The sequence below is a fragment of the Galeopterus variegatus genome, unplaced genomic scaffold (assembly GCF_000696425.1).
Source record: "Galeopterus variegatus unplaced genomic scaffold, G_variegatus-3.0.2 Scaffold77, whole genome shotgun sequence".
Lineage (NCBI taxonomy): Eukaryota > Metazoa > Chordata > Mammalia > Dermoptera > Cynocephalidae > Galeopterus > Galeopterus variegatus.
In genome coordinates, this window is record NW_007726188.1 from 72,804 (window position 1) to 93,450 (window position 20,647).

Genomic DNA, 20,647 nt, shown 5'->3' on the forward strand with positions numbered 1-20,647 from the left:
GTAAGAGCCGGAGCTCTGCCCTAGGTTCCGGTAAGTGGCAAGGCCAGCAGGCAGATCTGAACCTGTTTGCATAACTTTCGGCAACTTGCCTGAACTCTCCATGGCACAATGGTGGGGGCGGTGGGAGGTGGTTATTTACAGTACGTATGTCAGAGTCGGGGTGAGAATCAAACGGGATAGGTGTATAAAAGCAGTGCTTCCAGCTTTTCTTCACATCATGGCACACACAGAAAATGATGGCAAGATTGGGATGAACAAATGAACATGCATCCCAAGGGGTACAGTAAGCAGCACCTATGTACCTGTGAGCTTTTCGTGGCCCACTTGCAGGGAAGGACAGGTGTGAAGCACTAGAATGGAACCTGGTACAGGGTGAAAGCATAATGCAGCCTTTATAATAACTGAAAAGTTATTGTACCTGAGATGCACTCTCTCAGGGTTAGTTTTGTTCCTTTTAAGTATCTCCAGCTGCACACGTGGCTTCTTAAATTTAAATTCATGAAAATCAAGTAAAATTTAAAATTCAGTTCTTCAGCAGTACTAGCCACATTTTAAGTGCTCAACAGCCATAATTGACTAGCGGCTACTGTGTTGTATGGTGTAGATGCAGAATATTTCTATCGGCACAGCAAGCTCCACTGGAGCACTGATCTATAGTAATAATGTTCTTATGATGATGGGTGTTCCTGAGTCCCTAGCAGAGTGTTACCTTCACTGAGGGCAAGGCCTATAATCTCACTGAACTTGTGATCAGTGGAACTCTGCCAGGTGCCCTGCACGTGGTGGGGAGTCAGCCATCGATCGTGGAATTGACCCTGCTGTGATTCAAATTACTATGTTGCTTGTCTTGCTGCCACCCAAGGTAAAAGATCTGCGATAAATAAAAAAATCTCAAAAAGGGACACCAAAAAGAAATCAGGAGTCTCATGCCAAACGTAAAGATAAGTAACTACAAATTTTTAGTAAGGAATGCCCATTCCTGCACAAACCCCCAAACTACATAATCAATATCTGAGAAGATGCCAATTATCCAGGCCCATTTGAAATATTATTAATCTGCATCATGAACAGCCACTAATCAACAGAACAAATTGTGAAATCACTATTTATTTATTTGCCGGGAGGAAGCACTCCCCAGCACATTTAATCAGACAGGAACAGCTCAATTTAGGACTAAATGGAACAAATGTAGATTTTTTTTTTTTCTATAAAATACTAAGGATCCAAAAGAAAGCTCAGAAGAGGTTGCTGGCACCTGTATTGATTCCAAGATCAAATCTGTCCAAGTACCTTAATAAAGCCTGTCATTACACACTCAGATGCTATAGACAAAATTGTGCTTCAGGTCAAAACAGGATCATTTGCAGGAGTCAGGAAAGAACGTTCTCTTCTCCCTTCACTACTGTGCAACTGGCAAAGGTGCACCTCGGAGTTACTCGCTCAGTCACATTCTCTCTTTCTGTCTTTTGGAGGTAAAGATTAAGTAGGTCTGTTGCTTGAATGAATAAATGAGAAAGGGGGGCCTTATTAAGGACATTCACTTTTATGGTGCTCACTTTACATCTTTCAGTCGTCTCCTGATTGCCTAGCATGTCCACTAGTACTATGAAGACACACTCCCACTGAATTACACACACTTGGAACAAGATTTAGTTGAACTGCTCTCAACAAAGCCTGCCCTAAACTGGTTGTAAAGATCAGAGAAGCACATATTAAGTGGCCGGCACAGGGTGTCACACACAGTAGGAGCTTTGCAAATGGTGGCTACTTTCTATGGTTTGCATAGTGCCCATAGCACACAGAATGCAGGAAGCATATGCACCAAATACCATTTCCATGACCTCATTAAACCCTTGTATGTTGCTGCCTCATGGCTTCTTAAAATTCCCAGAAGCCACATGCTGCCTTGCAACAGTGTGACATACATATGGAGGATGTGATGAGAACATGCTACCGGTTTTTCTCACCTTATTTAACTGAACTATTAAACAAATAAACTGTTTATATAAAACTCACTATATGCCAGGCACAGTTCTAAGCTTCCCATACTCAAATAATTGTCACAGCAATCCTGTGGAAGTAGGTGCTGTTTTAATCCCCACCTCAGGTGAGGAAACTGAAGCACAGAAAGGTTAAGTTACCTTGAGCAAGGTCACACAGCTAGTAAGCAGCAGAGCCAGGATTAGAAACCAAGCACCCAAACCGTGACAACAAAGGACAGATGGCCAGAAGGTCACCCAGTCTCCAAATTGTGTTTGTGAAATCCTTTTCCCCAGCTCACCTGGAGATATATTTAATTGCGATTTGAACCAACTGCTTAGATCTCACACCAATATTACAGCAAAAAACTGGGATCTTGGTCCAAGCAAAGCACCATCGGAGGATTCATCCTCTGCCACATCCAGGGGCTTTGAGCACAGACGTCCACCCCCTACTCCCTGGTCCTACTTTACAAATCCTCCTGGGGTGTCTGACCCTGTCTCTCAGCGTAATCCTGGGTACAGGCCTCTGGACACCACAGCGCCCAGTTTGAAAGGGGACACTAAGTAGAATAGATGGCAAAATGTGCCTGGTGGGCCCATCCATTCATTCAGTGCAGTGACGGCCAGTTTGTGTGTCCCAGGAAACACTGAAAAGCAGCACATCACCTGCTCGGCCATATCCTTCCTGGTATCTGGAAGGTGTTAACGCTGCCTCTTGGATTTCTCTTTTCCAAGCTGAATAGCCCCAGTTTCTCCAGCCTCTTCTCAGAGCAATATTTCTCAGCCTTCAGTCATTTTCATTGCTCTCCTCTGGCCTCTCTCCAAGATTCTGTATCTTGTTTAAATAGTGAAAGCCAACACTGAACATGATTTAAGAACAGTCGTGCCTGGAAAAGTAACAAAGGCCCCAACCAATACGGACTCCAGAAGGTAAATGTTTTCTCAAAAAAGATAGCAAAGAATTATAATATTAATAATAATCATAAGAATTAGGTTGACCAAGTAAAATAATTTTTGTGGCTTGTCATATCATTTCCTCTTATTATTGTGGTGGTTCCTGGGAGACTTATTTGTCCCTGGAAGTCTTCTCAGAAATGGCTTTTCTCCTCAAAAGGCCTAAGATTTTTCTTCTTAGTCGCAGCTCTTCTTTCCCTCAATTCAGAAATCTTATCATTTTGAGAAACGACCGCTCCCCTTCTCTCAACACCAGCTTTTCCAGAAATAACACTTCCTGTCTTGGCTTCTTCAGTCTCTCCTGCTTTGGGGAAGACGTGCTCCTGCCTGGCTCCCCTCTGGGGGGCTCTCAGCGAGAGGGGGCCGCCCTGGGGGAGGGGAGGGCAGGAAGAGCGCCTGGGGCCCTGCCCGGGCTCCACATGCAGGACCGAGACCACCCGCCCCTGCTGACTCCCTTGGGGAATCCTGAGGCTGAGAAGCAGGCATGACTCTGATCAAGTCGCACATGACACACCCCTCTGCTGGCCTTGGGAGCAGCTGGGGCAGGGGACTGGACCTTCCGCAGAGAAAGAATGACATAAAGGGCAAAACGACACGACAGAGGAGCTATGGAAGACATGTGACTCCAAAGACCCAGAAGCCCCAGCACGCAGCCTCCGCCTGGATGCTCAGTAAACAAGTTGAAAAACTTTAAAGTTCTTTAATATAAAAGAATAAAGGAGAATGAAGGTGAACACTCCAAAAAACCAAAACAAAATCCCTCTCCCACTCGCCCAGAGCCAGCACAGTTTCTCGATGAAGGACGCATCTGTCGCCTGACTCGCTGGCCTCGCTGTCCCCAGGGAGGAGCCCTGGAGGCTGGAGGGCCGCGCACGCACCTGCCCACTTGCTCTGCTCCTTCTCGCCGCCACTTTCTTGGTCTTTAGCAAGCTCCTCTGGATCAGCAGCCGTTTCACTGGGTCCTTCAACATCTTCAATGGCTTCTTCTGAAACAGAAGAAAAGCAAAAAAATGTCAAGGATTAAAAACAGAAAGAAGATGAAGGACTCTCGGCCCCTATTCCAAAGAATGACCAACCACAAAACATAAGAGGCCCATGACCCTGCCTTCCTCTCGTCCCAGCACTCCCGAGAGGCTGGTGACACTAAGGCCACACCAAGGTCAGGGTGAGCAGTGGGGACTTTCCTTCTGTCAGCAGCTATGAGGTGGTGACTCGCTCCAGTCGTGCGGCCAGCAGGTATTTCCAGATGGATTCTGAATGCCTCGCTTGAACTTTTCCAACTGAAAAACCAATCCTGTTGAAGCAGTCACTCCACCTGAATCCCTGAAGTTACACACAAGACTTTTACACTTGAAAATGCAGAAAACTAGCCACATGTGTGCTTCTGCCCAGTTCCATCCCCAGAGCGTCCTGGCACTGGGCTAGACCAGACCCAACCACTGACCCCTCACGGGCCTTGCACTGCCAGACTGTGGTGGGAGTTTTCTGTAGCCATTCATGTCCCGAAGGGTCACAGAGTATCAGCGGTACAATTTTATCAATGTAAAGAACTCTAGAAACTGAATGGCATCTTGTGGGCATGCCAGAAGTCAGAGGTAAGAAGCTAGATTTGTAGAGAAAGGGATACAAATCCGTAGCAGTCATACACCTTTCTTTTGAAGTCATTCCATGCTTTACTCACTGCTTGTTTAAAACTAACCCAGGAAATGTCTCTCCAGCTCAGCACACGGTGCTGTAGCGAAGGGAGAGGAATAGCCACTTCCAGCACTGGGTTACCTGTGAAGCGAAATGCCGTCCACGCAGTGGGGAGGAGAGACGAGGAACCCTGATGCCCAGGGAAGGAAAGGGAGACACTTCTCTCCTGCCCTCCTGGCCCTTTGGATCATCATCCAAAACACTGAATAAGAATGCATTGAGTAAGAAGGGGTTAAATGACCGAATCAAACATACAAACCAAGGTGAAAATCATCTTCAAAATGATGCAATCGTTAAGAGACCTAGAAGTGCACGCCTTCCTGGGTGAGAGGCATGACAGCAGGGATGCCCACATCTGCCACCCGAGGCTGGCATTAGACCCTACCCAACAGGGCCCAGGTATTAGGGTCCAATCTAGGATTCTGGATTGGGATCCGTCAGCACCACCACTGACCTCTCCAATCCCAACTCTACCTTGCAGTATTTCAAGGTGTTATGCTCTCTGGCTCTCCAGAAAATAGCCCCTAAATTTTATCTCACAAAGGAAGTAAAATATGTGCAAAGGAAATTGACCTCAGAGGGTTTTTAAAACATACGCAGAAAGTATCTATTTTGAATCCGATTTTCCTAACTCTTCCAGAAAAGATGATGGAGGTTCAAGGACCAGAAAGCTCAACTAAGGGTCAGGGAACGTTCTTTCTTCATCACCACCAATAGGGGGTTTATGAGGCAGTCACTAGGAATATGGATGAAAGAAGTACTGCTTATTTTCATCTCCAGCTAAAGACTCCACATAGAATTTCTACATCTCCTCTTTGCCTCACTGCATAGTAAAGTCAACATCCAGTCTCTTCATCCTACCCTTAGTTCAAACAGAGACAAATCAGGCAATCATGGCTTGAAGTCAATCAGATATACAGCCCCATACTAATACCCTGCATCATTTAGTAGAGAAAATGTTTATAAATGTTAGTAGATTAATAACAAGCATGTTACGCCTTATATGTACCATCTTAATTATGTCCCGGCAGGATGTTCCATGAACATTTTTAGGCTTTTGATAAAACTGTTCAACACTATAATTATAAAATTCATCTTTGCATGGTGATACCAGCATTCCGTCAATCAATATTATTAAATTGGGTCTGCCCAAATTAACTAGGTCTCTTAAGTTGAAACTCATTTTTTCCAATACATGCTTATGATAACAAAATATCTATAGTATGGATACATTAATTAAATTTGATTAGGTAAAGAGCTGGCTCAATGGCCCCTTCTCTCTAGCACACACATTATCACCTTAGATGGAGACAGTCTGACATCTACAAACTACAGTGACGAACATGTGGTAAGGAACAGTGTCTAAAGGTGCCACTCAGCAGGGAAGGGAAGGAATTTACCCACTGGGAGGCCATCGCCAAGGCCAGCGCCTCTCTCCTGAGCATTATGTGGCCTGCAGTGAGTTATAAACCCATGGTCACCTGCCACTGACCCCAGTTCCTTGAGCCTTTCCAAACAACTCTATTCAGAACTAGAGACTGCAAAGAGCAAGCAGGTCGCAATGCCCTGAGCAAGGCGACTGCATGGTGCTTTGTGAATACTCCCGGAGCCCTCTTTCTATTAGCCCACCTGGGCCTTTCTTCCCTTCCTGCTCTCTGCAAGCAGAAGGTGAAGGCAGCTGAGTTCCAATGAGAGGACAAATGAAAGAGGTTATATTTCAGGAACTTATTTTGCATCTCCTTCTTCTTAAGGATTTAAAAATCAAGTCCTCTTCTTCTTCTGTTCCTAGGTTTAATATTACCTTTGTGACTCATTCATTAAAAGGTGTGGTGGAAGAGAAAATGGTTAAGAAGATCCTGGACAAGCCAGCTCTACCAGGGGATCAAGTGTCCTCACCCCCAGCTAAACCACCAGGTCCCATTCCTGGAGCAGGCAGTCCTCTGCAGTTCCACCTGTGACCTACAGGTGTCGCCCTCCGCATGGCGAGGCCCAGAAGGGCGGCTGGCTGCTGGAGGGCGAGTTGGGGCGCCTAACCTGAGCATGTGGAAATAATATACGTCTTCAAGTGAACTGTCTGGTCTTGGAGAAATAAAATAGGACATTCATAAGCAGTTACACCATCTGTCTTTATACCATCATCATCAACAGCAAGAGGAAAAATAGCTCTTTAAAATGGATGAAAGCCCAGGCTGACAGTAACCGGAAAACTGTGAGCTCTGAATACCAATAAAGGTGGAGAAATGATTAAAAAACAGGGATACGAACTGCAAATTGGTCTGGGCAGCTCAGGCCCATGATGCTTTGCAGGCAGGGCGTTTTATTAGTCCCCAAAGTGTAAAGCAAGACCCCTCACCCAGGCCTCGGGCATCCTTGGGAATGGCTTGGTCTCCCTGTACTGGAGACACGTGGGAACCAGGGGGCAAGGGCATCTGGCTCCACGGTCTGCATGCCAGGCCCCCGGGGCTATTATCTAGCTCTTGTTCTCTTTAGGAATGTATATTTGATACACACATGATGATAGAGCCCAGAACGGAGGGGAGGTTTTTTCCCCACAGAATGCAGATTGCATTTTCCCTCCGTGAAGTCAGCGGCAACTGGCCTGGATCATCACAGAAGCCACAGATTTTTTTTTTTTTTCCTATACTATCAGCTACTGACAGGTGGTGGGACAAGTGAAGTCTTGCTGGACTGACAATCAGTGTTATCTGGAAAATCCTGTCTTTCACTCAGAGGAAGAGGTTGCTTTCCTTCAGCAAGACACACGACAGCCACTGTGCCATTCTCAAGGCTGAAAGAGACAAATCAAAACCATCTTCTCCTCAAAGTGTTTAATAATTTCAGATCCTGGGCTGAGCCCGTGGCGCACTCAGGAGAGTGCAGTGCTGGGAGACAGCAGCTCTCCCGCCGCGGGTTCAGATCCTATATAGGGATGACCGGTGCGCTCACAGCGCTCACTGGCTGAGCACGGTGCGGCCGGTCTCAAAAAAAAAAAAGGACAAAAAACCAAAAACAAACAAACAAAAATATAATTTCAGATCCTGACCAGAGCACACCAGAAATGCTTTCTTAGGGGTGCAGCTAGGATCTGAGTGAGGAGGTCATCTCTGCCTCCCACACCCCCGGCTCTTGGCAGGAGGTAGCAAGCCCAGTGCACCCCAGACAGGTCTGTATTTTAGAAGACCCCCAAAGACAGTGCCTCTAAAACCCCCGCAGAAGCCCAGTTTGATGGTGTTTGAGAGCCACAGTATCCCTCAAACCAGGGCATCCCCTCTTGCTGGTACGCATCCTCATGTTAAAGGGCTAAGGAGATAGAAGCAAAACTTGACAAACTGTAAGGCCTTTCTGGTGTCCCTTCTGCCTTTCACTACCATGTAAAACAGTGACTGAAGGTCATTTAAAAAATCTATTTCCATCACCACCACCACCCCCCCCCCTTTATTTTGTTAACAGCTGCTTCTGACAGCACTCACTAGCGCTGGGCCAAACCCACCCTGCTGCCATCCCTCGTGCTCCTGCTGGAGGGCAGAGCCCTCAGGTGCAAGAATTCCAGCAGATAAATATGGTTGAAAAGGAAAGGTTGCTAGAGCAGCTTAGGTTTTGGGGGGATGAGACCACGGTCCCAGAAAATTTCCCTTCAATCAAGGTGGTTTTGCTTACCACAAATGCAAATTGTTCTCTTAACACACCTCATACATACCATCATCTTGGTAAAGGTGACTGCACGACTCCCCACCTGTGGCAAAGTCGGCTCCTGAAGGAGGTGCTGTGCCAAATGGCAACCCCATGGGGATTTGTAACAAGCTTAAGAACAACCTGGAAATTGGTTTGTAGAAAGAGTACCAGGTAGAAGCCAGAAATAGAGGTGCCATCATCATGAAGTCAAGCATTCAACCCCACTGCACACACTCCCAAATGTGTCACCCAAGAAAACATTCCAGTTAAAAAATGGTACTGTTCCCCCCAAATAGCGGGGACCGAGTGACATGTCCATCGGGGGTATTTTACAAATTACTTATAGGCTTGAAGGAAAGGGGAGTCAATCAATGATTAAGACTAGTCCCTCTGTTCCTAACTCTTAACAGGATAATGTAGATTAATTCAAACCTTCCCCAAATCTGACAAAGCCCCCATAGTGCCTTGATGTGATAGAAATTTGGAAATTCTCCTAAGAATCAGGGTGTCTGTACCCAAGGCTCTCACACAATCGTGTTAAATAATACACCAATCTGTGATCCCCAAAGAATGAAACTATTCTTTTTTTCTTTGGGGGGAGCAATGTTTGAGGGTGGGGTTGAAATAAAGTGCGTTTGCCTGTCGGCAGACTCAAGAGCTAAGAAACATTAGCTGTCATGAACCACAATCAAATCAGGTTTGAAATATTTAGCAGTGGCTTGGAAAATGCGGTGGTGCAGCTCTGACAGGCGAGATGTGCACAGACACCCACTTTCCATTATAATGGAAATATCAGGCCTGTTCTGAATATGTATAACCCAGAAAAATGTATTGATTTTTCATTCGGCATTAAAAAAATGAAATAGCCTGCAGCTGTCAAAAGCCTTTTGTTAAAAGCTCATCTTTCCTGGAATGAGGTTTACCAGAAACAAGTTTTAATTGTATATAGGACCTCTTCTTTGAAAAACAAAATAACCAATCTGCTTACTTTGAAGATAGGGTTAAAGCCTTTCCTTTCTCCATTTTCAACCTAATTAACCCAAGGATGACCACTGAAGCAGGCGGGAAAGGCCCAGCACACTGTGACCAGCACAAGTGACATGGAGGGGGTGGCTACAAGTGGTGTTTGCTGGTGTCTCTGTGGTGGGCAGAAGGAGGGATTAGGTGACTGTGTCTCATCCGCTTGTACCTCTGACTCCTGTGCAGGTGCAGGACTCTGAGACTCACCACAGGCCAGGGCCAATCGGTTGTCCTCTTTAAGCCTTGGTTGGCACAACTGGAAAACGAGGGCAGAACACTAGCATTTCCAATCCTCTTGGCATTGTGTTATCAATGGGAAACCTCCACTGGCTGCAAATATTCTATAGACTATGCATGCTTTATTTTGCAAATACAGGTCAAATCAAATCCCACAATATAAAAGCTGACGACTAAGATCTAGACTACTTATTTCAAATAAAATTCAGTGCATTAAAATTCTGCTACAATAGAAACTTTTAACAGGATGTGGTCTGCAATGCTGATGGACAGATGACCATGTGGTTCCAGCTTCTTACTTGAGTCCAAGCCAGAGAGGAAGAGGCTAGTGACATGACACTTGTGGCTGCACCCACAGGGGTGGGCTGCTAAATATGCCATTCTCCCTCTATGACATTTTGGCAAGTGGAACCTCACTGAATGGTGACTAAAGGTTCTACCACAAGGTGACTCTTCATGTACCCTGAGCCATAGCCTAACTCTGCACAGTGACACCCAGATTCAGAATGTAATAGGTTACTCTGTAACATTTCCAAACACCCCTCAAATGCTTATGTCCTGGCTTTCATTCCATAGTGTCTTTCCAGCCCTAACAACCTGGCTGCAAGCTGCCTGAGGGAGCGTCCAGCAATTAGTTTTTGTGGATAACAATACCTGAGTCCCAGAAATTTTTCCCTTAAGTCAATGTGGTTTTGCTTACCACAAACACAAACTGATCTCTTAACACAGCTTGTACTTTGCATCTTAGTAAAGGTGAACAAATGTTCTCACATACACATTATGAAATAGGGAATTTACAAATCTACTATCTTAATTTTTTAAAAAAATCTTCACCAACACTGCCCATTCCACGTTCTACCTCTTAGTAGGGTATAGATTCATTGAGGAATATGCCCAATCTCAAAAGGAAGGGCCTGGGATCCAAACCAACACTGATGGATGGGACGTCTTGAGACAGCTGTCACTGTCCAGGCAGGAAACCTGGCAGGGCTGAAGGATGAGCCCAGATGTAAGTGGGAGGGTGGGGGGTGCGATGGAGGTGGCACAGGCTTCATGGCTGGAGTGTTCATTTACTCATCAGATGTGGAGTATTTTCCCACCTTCCTGGGATGTCATTTCTTTTCCAGGGACACTAGAACTCCAATGCACTAAGAGAGCCCAAACAATACATTCTCCACGTGGATGACAGGCAAGCTGGCCTGCTGCACTTCTGCTCACCTGGGCTGCTCTAAAATCCGCCTCTCCAGGAGGACCCCTGCACCAAGACTAAGGGACAGAGCGCGGGAAAGGCAGGGGTGAGCCTGCCCTCCGGGGGCACCCTTGCCTTCACCGTTTTCCATTTCCTCACCCGTTTAAGCTCTCTGCCAGGGTTGCCACAGACCCATCTCTACCAGCTGATGTGAACGGTGATGGGTCAGGCCAGTGCTCCTGCAGGCAATTTTCTCAGCCTGGTGGCTTAAAAAAAAAAAGCGGCCAAACTACTGACCCACTGTTTTAAACAAAACTGCCTTCTCGAAGATGCCATTTAAAAAAACAGATTTCAGCCCCCCGGAAGATAAGAGGACATGGGCAGGAGGAAACAGGGGACATGGAAGAGATCAGACACACTCCCTCCTCCAGTGACCTGATCCTGGAAGTGATCATTTAACCACAGGATCCTTCTGACCACCAGGTGCTCATTTAGCACGTACACCTGGGCCGCAGCCTGGAGTCAGTCTGTGGACAGAGCTCGAGGGGGCTGCGGGAAAGGCTGTGCAGGAAGACCCCTGCTGAAGGAGTCGCCTCCTCGCCGCCCCCATCCGAGCCCACCCCAGCCACCCTGTGTCTTGGCATCAGGCTGTGAGAAGGAGCACTCTGAAGGCAACTCTGGGTATTATTAAAAATGACTAATTGGAGAACAGAGACCATTTACGCTTTTGTATATTTGAAAATCTCGCTGCTGTTTACAGAAACAAGAGAAATGGGGATCGGGCAGCAAGAGGCGGCCTGGGGGGGCCAGGCGAGCAGCAGCCCATGTGCTGGGCCCTGATGGGGAAAGCCAGGGCCGGCGCGACAAGAGCCCAAGCCTGGGGGCCTCTCCGTTCGCCTTTTGCCTCCACTTCACCTCTAACAAGAACAGTGACAGGAAAGAGCATGTGATGGATCCAAAGTGGCCACAGCCTGTTAAGGCCTCCCTGAGAAAACGTCCCCTCTCTGCACCGTCCCTCCTGTGGGAACAGCACAGAATGCCAGCGCGTGAAGTGACAAATGCTCTCCTTGTGTGGCGAGGGACGGGTCCTGCCATTTTTCCTCTCCCAGGCATGGCCACTTGGTCATTTGAACAGTTTGTCAAAACCACACTGGAATTAAGGGGGTGGGTGGGGGTCAAGAGAGGAGAAAATGGGAGGAAACGCCTAGAACCAGCATTGAGACGAGTTCCATTTATCTGTGTTCTTAGCCAAAGCACCTGGGCTGCCCCCTGCAGAAATCCAGAGAGGATAAAAGCAATGCGCGGTGACAAAGCCCAGCAGAACTAAATATGTCGTGGACTAGCCTGGTGGCTATTCACAGGAAGATTTTAAAAAAATAATAATGATAACTGAAAGGTGTGAGTTCCAGTGTGTAAAATACAGACCCAACCCCGAAATGGTCTCGGAATCCACACTAAATAAGAAACCCGGCTGTGTCCCAGGACTCTGAAGCAAACCGAATTCAGCAGGGATTAGTTCCCTCGGATTTCCACGGACCACGATTGTTGCTGTTACTTTCACACATGAAATGTAAAAAAGGCAAATTCCCCGAGCATGTTTGTAGCGGAGCGTGATGTGATTGTGTTGTCATTTATGGGAAATAATCGCAGGCCCATCTCTCCCTTTCCCCCCCATTTTCCAGTCCAAATAACCATGAAAAATTACACTTCAATGTCAGTGCGACGACAAAGGAGGCGCGCTCTCTGGGAGCTCAGCGGATTTGCAGGGGTTTTTCCTTTCTTTGGACAAAAACTACCTTCAATTGTACTTCATTTAAAACGTGATCTAACAAATGCATTTTGACAAGTTCCTTTCTCTTTTCTTCTTTCTTTCAAACAGTATTTTGCGCAGTTTAACCTCACACCAAACTGGAATGTTCTGGAAAGAAGAGGCATGCAAAATAGAAGGTCCTTGATACCAAGAAGGGTGTCTCCCCACCCCCAGCCCCTCTATTAAAAACAAAGTAGTCGAGAAAAATAATGATTCTAACTCAGTTGCTACTTAAGAAGAGTGGAGCATGGAGAGAGGAAATAGCACTGTCTTAGAGACAGAATGTTTGGTGGGTGAAGGCAAAAAAGCTGGAGGAAATAGAAGGGTCTCTGGAGGAAGAGGAGTTTCATGTGCTTGCTCATGAGGATAAACTGTCCTGTGGATTCGGAAGCATTATCTAAGATGTCTGCATATATGGTCAGAATTGGGGGTTCATACCCACATGGGGGTGATGAAGAAGGGGAGCCTCTCTGATGGGGTACCAGTTACCTTCTGTCCCCCCTCCTCTATAGAAGGGACATTTTTCAACAGAACAGATCTGCCTGAAAGCTTTTTAACATTCCAGGTGCGAGGCCTGAGCAGTCCCTACAAGCATCTGTCTTTCAATAACACCCTGCTTCAAATAAACACTGCCAGGCTTCCACAGTTGGAGGGGAAAAGACAAGACAGATAAACACACATGAGTGATAGAAAGAGAGTAAATATAAGAAAAAATTTAACAGTTTCCATTAAAGAAGACTGGTATCTCCTTTCTGGGTCAAAACTGACTTTGCTTGTCAAAGAGATATCTTAGGCTTAATGTAAAAACAAACAAACAAACAAAAAACTATGATGTGTTTCCTTATTTAATTTTTTAATTGGAGAAATGTTGGAAATACATGAATGAAAAAAATCGAGGAAGGCCTGTAAGTGGACTTAAGCATCTATATCCAAATGAAGGTGTACGGGAAATTAACAGGATGTAGCAGAAGTGATATTAACTGGTGGTGATTAGGACCTAATGGGGAGAAGTGAGGCCTTGTGGGATGGCCCCAGGAGCAGGAGCGTCTGCGCTGATGCATGCAATCTGTACAGGAACGAAAGCAGGGTGGAAAGGTGCAGGGGCGGCCCTGCAGACCCGAGGCGCTCACACTGTCAGAGACACATTTGACAGTGCCAAAGGGAAGGATGGAATATTTCAGATGAAGCAATGTAAAAAACAAATGGAAAGAGAAAAAGAGGTAAACATATTGTTTCTGACCATTGAAACAAACGGCACACAGCTGAGAAAAAGAAAAGAGGTCTGAGTCACATGACAATAGAAATGAGGGTCTTCTATTCCTAGACTGTCTGTCACCTTACTCTTAAGCCCACAGTGCCTGAAGAATCTCTAACCTATTCAGAAAACAACTTTACCCCTGCAAAGCACAGAATTCAGGCAGAAATATTAGTTGACTTCCACCGGCGGGCAGCAGAGTGAGGGACGGACTGTCAATGAGCTTCGTTGTGCACTATTATAAGCCACTTATATGCACAGCTGGTAAAACAAGCTGATTCATAAAAACAAAACACAAACAAAGGCTTATGCTTTCCAAACCAAATCTGGGGAACAGAAATCAGGCCAACTTCAGGCGACGCTGCATCTGGAAAAACACCAGCTAAACCTGCTCTCCTTGTCCAGACACAAGTGTGCACAAAGGTCACTGCACGTGTACAGCATTGCACATTCAGCAATGCAACACTAAAAATGCATACGAGCCCTGGAGGCAGCCGAGAGCAGACTCTTACATCTCCAAGCATCTTGGGGAGTCCTCAGGTGCCTCCTATGCAGTGTCTGGTGTCTGCGAAGAGCCTGACTCTGCCAGGAGCATTTACGGTCAGGCCCGAGATATTTAAGGATGCGTCTACACATGGAGAGTCAAAAATTGGGCCATTCTCCAAAACCATCAAGTCTCCAAATGTGCTTCAGTCTGAAACAAACAGGCAGCAGAAGCAACATGTTATAGTTGACATTTCCTAGGAAATTGCAAAGAAAGCGGTGCAGGGAGCTGAGATACAGAGAAAATCCAAAGGCTTACATTCAAGAGCTTTCCTGCATTAACAGAGTAAAGCTGATGGAATTGCTAAACGGTTGTCATTTTTAACAGGTACCTTGTACAGCTCTTCTGTGCCCAAAGGGAAAAAGAAAATTCTTGGATCCTCTACTCCCTCCTTTTTAGAAACCCTAAAAGTAATGCCAGTAGTTGAATCCAAAGCCTCTACATTCGTTTAAATTTGGATCCCGTACAGTGAAATGGTCTTTTTTAGGGTTTAACAGAATACCACCCCCACATTCCTTTCAAAATGACTTTAGCTACAGCAGACCCTCCTCAAATCTTTCAAAGCCACTAACTATATTCTAGACTCAACCTCAGGGCTCCAAGTGTATCTACCTATTTAGCTTTTCCTCCCATAAGGCATTTCTTAGACCTACGAACAGGCTAGCAACCCTTGAAAAGCAACACGTTCTATTACGTATCCACAAATTTATATTGCAGTACATCTCAAGGCACAAAACCACACAGTCATGATCATCAAGTCAAACAACTCCATAAAAGTAATTTAAATTCCACATTCACACCCATTCTCTTTAATGGTGGGAACATTTGAAAACAATGAATACATGAAACCAAAGAGAAAGAAAACATCACCATGAGAGGAGAAAGTCATCAAGGATCTGGGCAGAAAGTACAGTTTACTGACAGAGCGCTGCTACTTGAGACGGGGATAAGGTATCTATAGAAATCTATGGTACACAGTCACATTTTAAAGAAATAATTCGGGATGTTTGAATTCTGCGCACACAGTGTAACCAGAGGCAATACTAGAAATCTGCTGACAGGGAAATTCTAAGTCAGAATCCTCCCCAAATTTTCATAAGTGGGCAACTTTTTCCAAGTGAAATATGAACTCTAAGCAGACAGAGAATAAAGAAAGGAAAGTGGAAAAGAAGGAAAAGATCTGGCTTTGCTTTGTAAGGCCAAGGTTTATGGCAAGGTAGGGAGTAAAACAAACCAAGTGTGTGCAGGTGAACTAGCCAGAGCAGTGCGGTATCACAGACGAGCTCGCCCATGACTGGGACGAGGAAAGTGACTCCCCACTTACCAAGCAACATCTTTAAACATAAAGAGGAAGAGGAGGATTTAGACAGTAACCAACGTAACCAACGAGAAATTGTAAGACCAACAACAACAACAACAAACCCAAAACTAGGAAAGATTATATCTTAAAACTAAATATATATTATGGTAGAAAAAACAGATCAATTTCTGTCTGAAAGGAGTCAGTCTATGAATTGACTCAACTGCTAAAGAACTTTGGTGAAGAGCTGAAATGAATAGTAAATGTTCCAGGAGACTAGAAACGGAGGCAGAAAACTAAGCCTTAAAGAAAAATAATGTGAAGAATGAAGATAGAAGAAAAGATAAAAGGGTCAATGGACTAAAAAACCTAGCTGTGCAAAATGTAGTTAGATACAACTAAGGTGGTGAAATCAAATTTCTTTAGGTGCTTAGAAAATTTTATATAAAAAGGAGAAAAGGGCAGGGTAGTCCAAGCAAGGAGAAGGCGTAAAAGCATAAAGATGAGTACAACAGATTTAGGTAGGTGAGATGACAGCTGTTTGTGGGAACCTGGTCGCTGGAAGGTTCTACCTTTGTTTGCAAGGATTTGGGGGAGTTGACCACAAGCACCTCGATTTTACAGACTAGGAGACTGAGGAGCAGACAAGGGTAGGGTTCTAAGGCCTCACGGTGTGGTGACCCAAAGGAGGGACTCTAAAGGAGGATGAGGGGCACCAGCCACAAAGGGATTAAGCACCCAAGGTGACGCTCACACAGTCAAACATGCAGAGAAGGCAGCAATGGGCGGTCCGGATGGTGAGGCCTGGCACCAGCTGCCTGGATGCTGGCTCTTTGGTAATTGTTTCATAGTGGCACTGCAGTTCAAAGCAAAGTCTAATTTTTCTTTACATCTTGACTCCAAAGGCATACCAAGGACAAAAAATGAGATCACCAAAAACAAAACCCTACGAACAAAAACCAAACCAGTCCCTAAGATCCCAGATCTATCTGTTTCTAGGCAAATAGTAGCCTGTTAACTTCCTGCCCAGTGGCAACGTGATACCCCAAATAAAAGCATCGCGGCTGGGACAGGACGAGCCATGGCTCTTTCCCTCTCTCATCACATACTCCCCCCCTTCTGCTCATTTCTGGAAGGGGGGATCCCAGATGTACTGCTGCCAAATGGCTGGGGGCAGTGCCCATCACAGGTACTCTAGATCCAGGGTGAGGTCCAACGCTCTAGTGACAGGGTTGCTGTCACAACCCCGAATCCTGGCCGTGGAGAACTAGCAAAAGCCAAGTAATTGCTTTTTCCCCTTCCACTAATAAGCTTTTCAGCAGAGGAAGAATTCAGCTTCCTGTAGTCAACAGGCCCTTTTTTCCCTGCCTCTCCTCGCTCCAAATAATCTAAAGTGACTGCAATTTCAGCTCTGGCTCTCCAGCATTCAGCTGCACCGGCCGAGGTCACAGGTGTCAAGTGAGGGCTCTCCATTTCTTTTCTCCTCTGTCTTCATGCCACCCGTGCTTCTGTGTAACTGAGGCAACCTCCTCCCCAGCCCACAGCACACACTGACTTTACATTCCAGGAAATGTCTTTTAAGGCCCAGAAAACGCTGGGGGGAAAAATCTCTTTGCTGTAAACAACTGATTAATAATGACCAACTTCAGATGCTCTGGTGACCCTAGCTGCTAATTTCTCAGTTTTTAGAAAAGGCGTTGCAGGAGGAAATCGTTTTCTAGGGTGGTTAAACCATGTGGCTGGTTGTGTGGTTTTTGGTTTAGTTTTATGCAAATGATTTTGGTTCCTCAATTCTTAAGATCTTGCTCCCTATTTGGGGCGCTGGCATCATCAGGCCTGGCTCGTGTCTAATCAGCTGCAAGTGTGCTCCCCTGGAAAACTCTGCCCTGCCCCTCCCCTGCCCCATTTCTCAGACGAACGAAATGCGATTTCAGTGAAGGACGGTGGCCATGGTGCTTCTCCGTCTTCGGAGACCCAGGCAGCAAGCACAGGCAGAACTGATGGTGAGCAGAGAGATGGAACGGAGGGGAGAGAGCAGGCGTGGGAGGGGAAGGAGGGAGGCCCCGCAGGTTCCTGCCCCTGGGGGGGGGGGATGGAAACAGAGGCAGGGCTGGAGAGCTGCTGCTCACTCCCTCCTGCCCCTGCACCCAATGCCTGTGAAGGTCTGGAAGGGAAGGAGGGAAGGGGAGACGTCCCAGGAAAAAACTTGCCCCCTACACCCCCACGCCTGGAGGAGGTGTACACTTACTCCTGGCTGTAGCCAGGCTTGTGATGGGAATTTATTTCCCTCAATTATGTGCTCTTGTCCCCAGTCTCAGTTCATCAGCACAGTGCAGCCAAGTCAATGAAAGGCTCCATAATGAAGTAATCACATGCACGGGGACATCCGGCACCTGCCCGCCGGGCCGGCAGGGCTGCAGCCACGCCCGCCCTGAATCAAGCCCACATGGCTGTCCAGCCCCACTCCTGCACCATGTGCTCCCACTCTCCGTGACAGGTGGCCTCTGTCCTGCCGAGAAGCCTGTGCTCTGGCTGCCACGTTCTTTGACCCAATCACCAATGCCCTGACTGCAAAGAGAAAAAGGAAGGAACCAGCAGAGTGGGACTGATCAGTGCAAAACACTGACTGCTTTCCTTTTCTCCTGCCTGTGAGGTCCTTTGTCACAAAGAGCCTACTTATGGAAACCAATGCCATGCGCCTAGAAAGACTTCATTTGCTTAAGTCATCAGTAAGCATCTAAAGATAATATAATAGCTATGGGAGTAATGCAATTGTTAATGGAAGTAAATGCCATCGTTACTCCCATTTCACAGATGAGGAAGCTACGGTTCAGAGAGGTTAAATTACTGGTGAAGGTCATATAGACAGAAGGTGACATAGCTGATACAAAGATCCATACTCTAAAGGGCCACCTATAGAGCCACCATTGTGGCCTTCCCAGGAGAACATACACTTCTGCTTGTGCTTGTCCACCCACCCACCCATCTGACTGTCACATATTCATGGAGAAACTTTCTAGGCACTGACAATCCAGCTGTGAACACAACAGGCAAAGTCCTTGCTGTCATGCGCAGGGCTAGGAGGAAGGTGGAGGGCAAGACAGACAATCAACAGCTGAACGAGTGAACGAGTGCCAGATACTGGCGAGGGGGAACAATCAAGCAGGGAAAGGGGACGAAAAATGCAAGGGGTCTTTTGACACAGGGAGCTCAGGGCGGTGATGTGAATGCAGACTGGGAGAAGAGAGGCTGGACCGCGAGGCCTTCCAGGAGGAGGAGGAGGGTTGGCCTGCGGAGGAACAGCGAGTGGACAGAGAAGGGACAGCGGAGCACATGAGCTCAGCTGGGTCTTGGGGCCAAGTTTCTGGAGGCCTTGTTGGCTACTGTAGGACCAGAGCCACCATTAGGACATGAGGTTCTTTTGTGAACGTTAGAACAAGATGCTCCTCCTGACACCTCTTCCTCTGGGCAGATGTGGCCTGGACCCACCACCCTGCTTGGTAAGAAGCGCCTGGGACACACTGGAGCCCTCACTCGTGCCCTTAGCAGGGAGCTGTTCGTGTCGGGGGCAATGTGCACAGCTCTATGCAGTGGCCCTGGCAGGGGTTCCCAGCAGCAAGGCTACTCTCGTATTCTCTAACTACGTGAGTGTGTAGTATAGAAATGCAGAGACGTAAGTGCAGATACAGAGAAAGTTTCCTGGAGCCTTTGCCTTTACTGGGGTTGACCTGGAGCTGAAGAAACACAAAGAGGGGAAGGGGGTCGTTGGCCATCCTTGGCCACAGGCCACGCTGCAGCACGTGGATAGTCCTGACACCCATAAACCAGAAGAGCCCGCCTGACCATCACGCTCTAAAGCACCTTTAGCTGAAAGGGCAGCACAGCGCTGCGAGGAGGACTCAAGGCTCAGAGAGGCTGCAGCACAAGCGGAGGAATCAGTTACTGACCTAAGGCAGGTCCCTTCCCTGAGACCGGATTGCCCCTTCACACAAACGATGGGACTCTGTAAACTGAGTAACCATATAGAACGACAGGACCTTGGCAGGGCTATTTTAATGCTCTCTCTTCCTAGTGGAAGATGAGTTTGGAGTTGGGGGTGAGGGGTGAAGGGCTTTATTTTTCTCACACTGGCTGTGTGGATGGGTCTGCTCAATTCACCGCTGCATAGAAAGTGTCTCCCCCTGGCGACACACAGACCTCTCTGCTGCCGGTGCCACTGCCCTCCCCTGACTTGGGGCTGGAGCTAAGGAGCTAGGTTCAGGTAGACAGGCATCTCATCTCTATTTCTTCAGGCAGCATGTGGCCCTGATGCGAGGACCAGCTATCTCAGAAGACCCTGGGAGTTTCAGGATAGAATAAGTGGTCAAGCCCTGAAGTGTTCTGGCTTGTGTTGAACAGTCACGTGGGAGTGCAGAGCATCTGCAGGGCAGCTGGGTCCATGCACTGTTTTCACGGCCAGGAGAGAAGAGCAGCTGGAACTAGGCCAGAATGGAGAAGGGGAGAGCCCAGAGGAAAACCAAGCAGTGAAAGGGACCAGGTGGAGGAGCCCCTTGCAGCAGGGACACCCAGAAAGGCGAGGCCTAAAGCCAGAGTGGGGACAAAGCTGGGGAGTGTACGTGATGGGCAAAGAGGTAAAAGCCAGGAGATGGGAGTTGAATGGAACAGGAAGCAGAACGGGGCCAAACCCTTCACAGCCTCGAGTCAGCGCCGACGTGGGCTTCCACACTGATCAGAGGCCTGCAGGGGAGGCTGGATAAGACCCCTCCTTCCTACACCTCATCCCACTCAACTCACCAGGGAACTGTGTTTTGGGGAAGGGGCCAGAACGATTGCTAGAGCCTTCCCTTGGCTGCTGCCTTTTACAGTACACTTCCCAGAATAAGCTGCCCCAAGACTTCATCCATCACCAAAAAAGGCAACTGTAAAGACACTCATCGCCAACTCCTTCCCTCACCCTGGCAGAGTCACCCTCCCCTCCGCTCATGGGGG

At 47.1% G+C, this 20,647-nt stretch overlaps 1 protein-coding gene across 2 annotated transcripts in view; it reads right to left on the reverse strand.

The window, feature by feature from the left end:
- Positions 1–20,647, reverse strand: part of ZFHX3 (zinc finger homeobox 3) — a 158,743-nt gene that overhangs the window by 38,662 nt on the left and 99,434 nt on the right. Inside the window, exon 5 of one of the 2 annotated variants that reach the window (XM_008578813.1) lies at positions 3,842–3,922. In XM_008578813.1, the coding sequence (XP_008577035.1) occupies positions 3,842–3,922 (81 nt within the window). Of the gene's footprint in view, positions 1–3,814; positions 3,923–20,647 lie in introns of both variants that reach the window. The other variant, XM_008578804.1, reaches the window with a different exon arrangement.